Genomic DNA, 3,979 nt, shown 5'->3' with positions numbered 1-3,979 from the left:
ATTTTCGAGCCTGAGACCTGGAAAACAGGCTCAGTGCTTAGTGACATCACTTTTTAACACTCGCACTACTATTGGCTACTGCTCCATTACACTAAACATATAGGCAGGACATCTCAAAGAGGTTGACCAATCACAACAGAGCCGGCCAGCTAACCAATCAGAGCTGACTGGGCTCTTGTTTCAGACAGAGGGTGAAAAGAGGTGCTGCAGCGCAGGCAATATGAGAAAAATAAAGAGCTTTTTGAACATTAAAGCATGGAGACATGTCCCAGGAGAGACACTACATACTGATGTGAACCTAAGAATTGGCAGAATAGAGCCCTTGAAAACATTTGAAAAGACACTGTTGTGTTCGATCTTTTAATTTGATTTGAAGAAGAAAGATATAGACACACGCATTATCCTTTGATGTGATTTACCCGTCCAATCCAATGTGCCATTTTTAAATGAGCCCTGCTTGTGCACTGCCTTTGCATGAAGTCATTATGTAAATGCACATTCACAGGATCATCCTCTATATACTGTCTGTTCATCTCATTGTCCTGTTCCCTCCCTGTTCACAAACACAAATAAATGTCATGTTTGGTCTCCGTTAACCTCACCCGTTCATTACACATTACAATGATCTTTGGTGCAATAAATCCTAAGGAATAAAATGGTTATTTGTTGTATCAGATGCACAAATGAAAGTCTTACAACAATGAACGTTGAATATGATATGGCATTTAATGTCTCTTTGAGCCACATGCTTACTAATTGGTCACATAAACCAACTACTTTAGCTAGATACAAAATGGGAACACATACAGGCACATCCTGCACCACACAGCCAAAGCATCATAACTTATCTTAGCTTGCATTTTGTGTAAAGCCCCTGCTGGGATGTTGTCATGCATGCACTTCTTTCTCCATCTGCACTAAGCGCTCGATCATAAATGACAAGACTGTTAAGAAAAAGCATTATGCCTACATTTTTGGATAATTTGTGTTTTTTTACGGAATCCAGTGATAGATATTTATATCTAATCTAATTTGTTTTCTCTCTTGTTTTTAAGAATCTTTTTTAGGATCATTTTTATAATTTCCTTAATACTTCTATCTGTGAAATAGGTAGGGGGAAATGCTTTGCAAGGGCACATTTTGTCTGAGTTTCTGTTGATTTTATGTTTACAAAACAAGTGACATTTTTTTTTTTTATTTTGGCCACAAGAGGCGGAAATGCACGGCTACCCCACACTGAACACGTTTCAGTTTTTTCAGTATGTTTTCTTAAAGGGACTTCTATTTGTTATCATATCATAATGCATGGCGTAATTGAAAGAAAACATTAATGTTTTTCTACCTATTTGGAACATGAGGTAGTCTTGTACTTCTGCCTCTAGTGGTCGAAATTAGTATTTCATCAACCACAGACACATACTTGCATAACTGGGGTCAGATGCCCTAATACATAATATATTCATCTGTCATTACATTACAACTTCTTATTCTTCTCTCCACGTACCCTCTCTGCTGCTCCTCCCCACCTCGCTCCACAGTCAGAAGTTGAGCTTCAAGGAGCGGGTGAGGCTGGCCAGCCCCCGAGGTCAGAGCATCAAGAACAGGCAGACGGCCTCAGTGAACGACCGGCGCTCTCCGGGGGCCGATGCCGGGGCGGAGGGCTCGAGCCCCGCCAAGGTGCAGAAGAGCTGGAGCTTCAACGACCGCACACGCTTCAGACCCTCGCTGCGGCTGAAGAGCCAGTCCCGCTCCACCACTGACGGTGAGGGGGCCCACGTTCCACCTCCACACAATGTTGAGCTTAGCCTGGATCACTTAGACAGGAGTGAGGAAAACACTCAGAAACTGTACTTAAGTACAATTTGAAATAAAATAATCCATTGCAAGTAAAAGTCCTAAATTCAAATGTCACTTAAGTAAAAGTACTGAAGTGCAATCAGATAAATAAGTAAAAGAACTCGTTACACAGAATGGCTTTTTTACAGTATTATATTATTACTGTAACTATACTATAATATGGAATAATAAATTAACAATATACTATACTACCCTAAACTACGCATATTATAAAACACTATATATACTAAACTATACTAAACTTCCCTACACTACACTACACTATACTATATTACACTATACTATTCTGTTCTAATCACTTACAAATACATGCAAGAGCGTTTCAATGTTGCAGTGTGTTAATGTGGAAATATTTTAGATACTTCTTAAAACACTGAGTTGAATAGTAGAACAGTACTGCATCATAGAGGAGTTAAATGTTGAAGATGAAGTTGAAGTATACATTTGCAATAAATAGAAAAACTCAATAAAGTATTGAGCAAATGCACCTAGTTGCATTCAACCACTGTATTAAGATACTTAGTTGGGTTGCAATTTGTACAAAAAATTCAAGGTACAATTTGATGTGTTTCCCTCAATATAGTAAAAAAAAGTACTACCATTCAATAGATGAGAATGTGTTTTCTGATGCAGTTGAATAGCAAAAAAGACCAAAGATAATCATATGCCCTAATAATAGGTTTGTTATTTAAAAAGGTGTCCATTCACTAGATATATAAAAGTATGATACCTTAGAAAATGTTATTTTTTATTATCTCCTTCGTTTTCCAGCGATACAAAAGATCAGTTAGTCCATCCTAACCTTCGCCCTACATGGACTATTTAAATCGTCTGTGGCAATAATTGGAATACATACAAATGAATTGAATTGGTTATTCACAAATGATACTGTATTATTATTGCCAGTAATAGCTATCAGAAAACCGGGTTAAAACTATGGTTTTAAATAATCTATAACCAACTGTGAGGTTGCCCACAGTTCAAATGTTAGTCTTTATATATACAGTTTATGGCTTTAGGATCTTTTTTAAAAGATCGGACAGAACCAAGTGTTCGGTGCTTCCAGTCTTTATGCTAAGCTAACCATTTTTGGCTACACATTATTATACACACAGGATAACGATGTTCTCATCAAACTCCCAGGAAGAAAAGAAATTGAGGTTTGTCAAACTGTTCCTCTAACGGTACGTCCACACGGCGGCGTGCGTTGAAGCTTGCAGGTGGGCGTGTCTGAAACTCGACCAACAACCAATCACAAGAATATCCCGCCCCGGACACACAAGCACGTGGTTTGATTGGCTCGAGCTTGTACTGGCATATGATTTGATTGGCTGACGCTTCCGTCGAAGCTTCAAAAATTGAACATTGCTCAACTTTTGCAGCGAGCAACGCGAGCAACGCGAACAACACGTAGCGACGCTCCCACAATGCAGTTCGGCGAAGCGTGACGTCAGTCGTTTAGAGCAGGGGTTCCCAACCTTTTTCCCTGAGAGCCCCCCCAAATTACTCCCGTTGGAAGTTGCGCCCCCCCCCATTGTTATTAACTAATTAAGTAAAATTAATTTTAAGTCATTCAATCATTGATTATTTCCGTATTTTTCTGTCTTTGCGATAATAAAAGATATTATATTATATTATATAATCTTTACAAGAAAGACGGACATTTCACAGAGGTTTGGTCCGATAAAGACCTATTCGTGTAAAATTTTTGTATCCAGTTAACAGGTACGGCCAAAGTCAACCAATAATAAACAGTCAACGAGGCTAGTCTAGCCAGAGAGAAGGTAAAAACATCTAATGCAAATACTGAAAACCTTGAGTGTTGTATTTGTGTAGCCGTCTTTTAGGCCGATGAAACTCAAAATTTGTCAAAATAGGGAACACTTAACAATAGGTGAACGCGGCAGGAAATTAAAGAAGTATGTCGCCCTTAGGTTTACTTAATTAGGACTCAGGTTATTGGTTTAGTTTCAGTGAGGTTATCACGAGGAATTAATTTGAAAGAAGAGGAAATTGTTTTATGAAGTGTAAGTAGGTCAAACACTTGTCATCGTAAAGCTCGAAAATTCGAAATAATGGCGACAACGGAACAGACAACGTAGGGGGGAAGAAACACACACAC

The 3,979-nt window shown here is 38.7% G+C and overlaps 1 protein-coding gene across 1 annotated transcript in view; it reads left to right on the top strand.

Annotated features, from left to right (window-relative positions):
* Window positions 1–1,438: 1,438 nt before the first annotated feature.
* The window catches only part of LOC104946996 (potassium voltage-gated channel subfamily KQT member 5-like), a gene marked incomplete at its 5' end in the record, with an annotated part of 10,010 nt that continues 7,469 nt past the window's right edge, over window positions 1,439–3,979 (top strand). Inside the window, one exon of the mRNA XM_010772912.1 lies at window positions 1,439–1,762. Coding sequence (XP_010771214.1) covers window positions 1,439–1,762 — 324 coding nt within the window. The remainder of the gene's footprint in view (window positions 1,763–3,979) is intronic.

The sequence above is a fragment of the Notothenia coriiceps genome, unplaced genomic scaffold (genome assembly GCF_000735185.1).
Source record: "Notothenia coriiceps isolate Sejong01 unplaced genomic scaffold, NC01 NC01_scaffold00011789, whole genome shotgun sequence".
In the NCBI taxonomy this organism is placed as follows: Eukaryota; Metazoa; Chordata; class Actinopteri; order Perciformes; family Nototheniidae; genus Notothenia; species Notothenia coriiceps.
The sequence above is the reverse complement of the archived record's forward strand: the minus strand, read 5'-3'. Positions and strand labels throughout refer to the sequence as shown.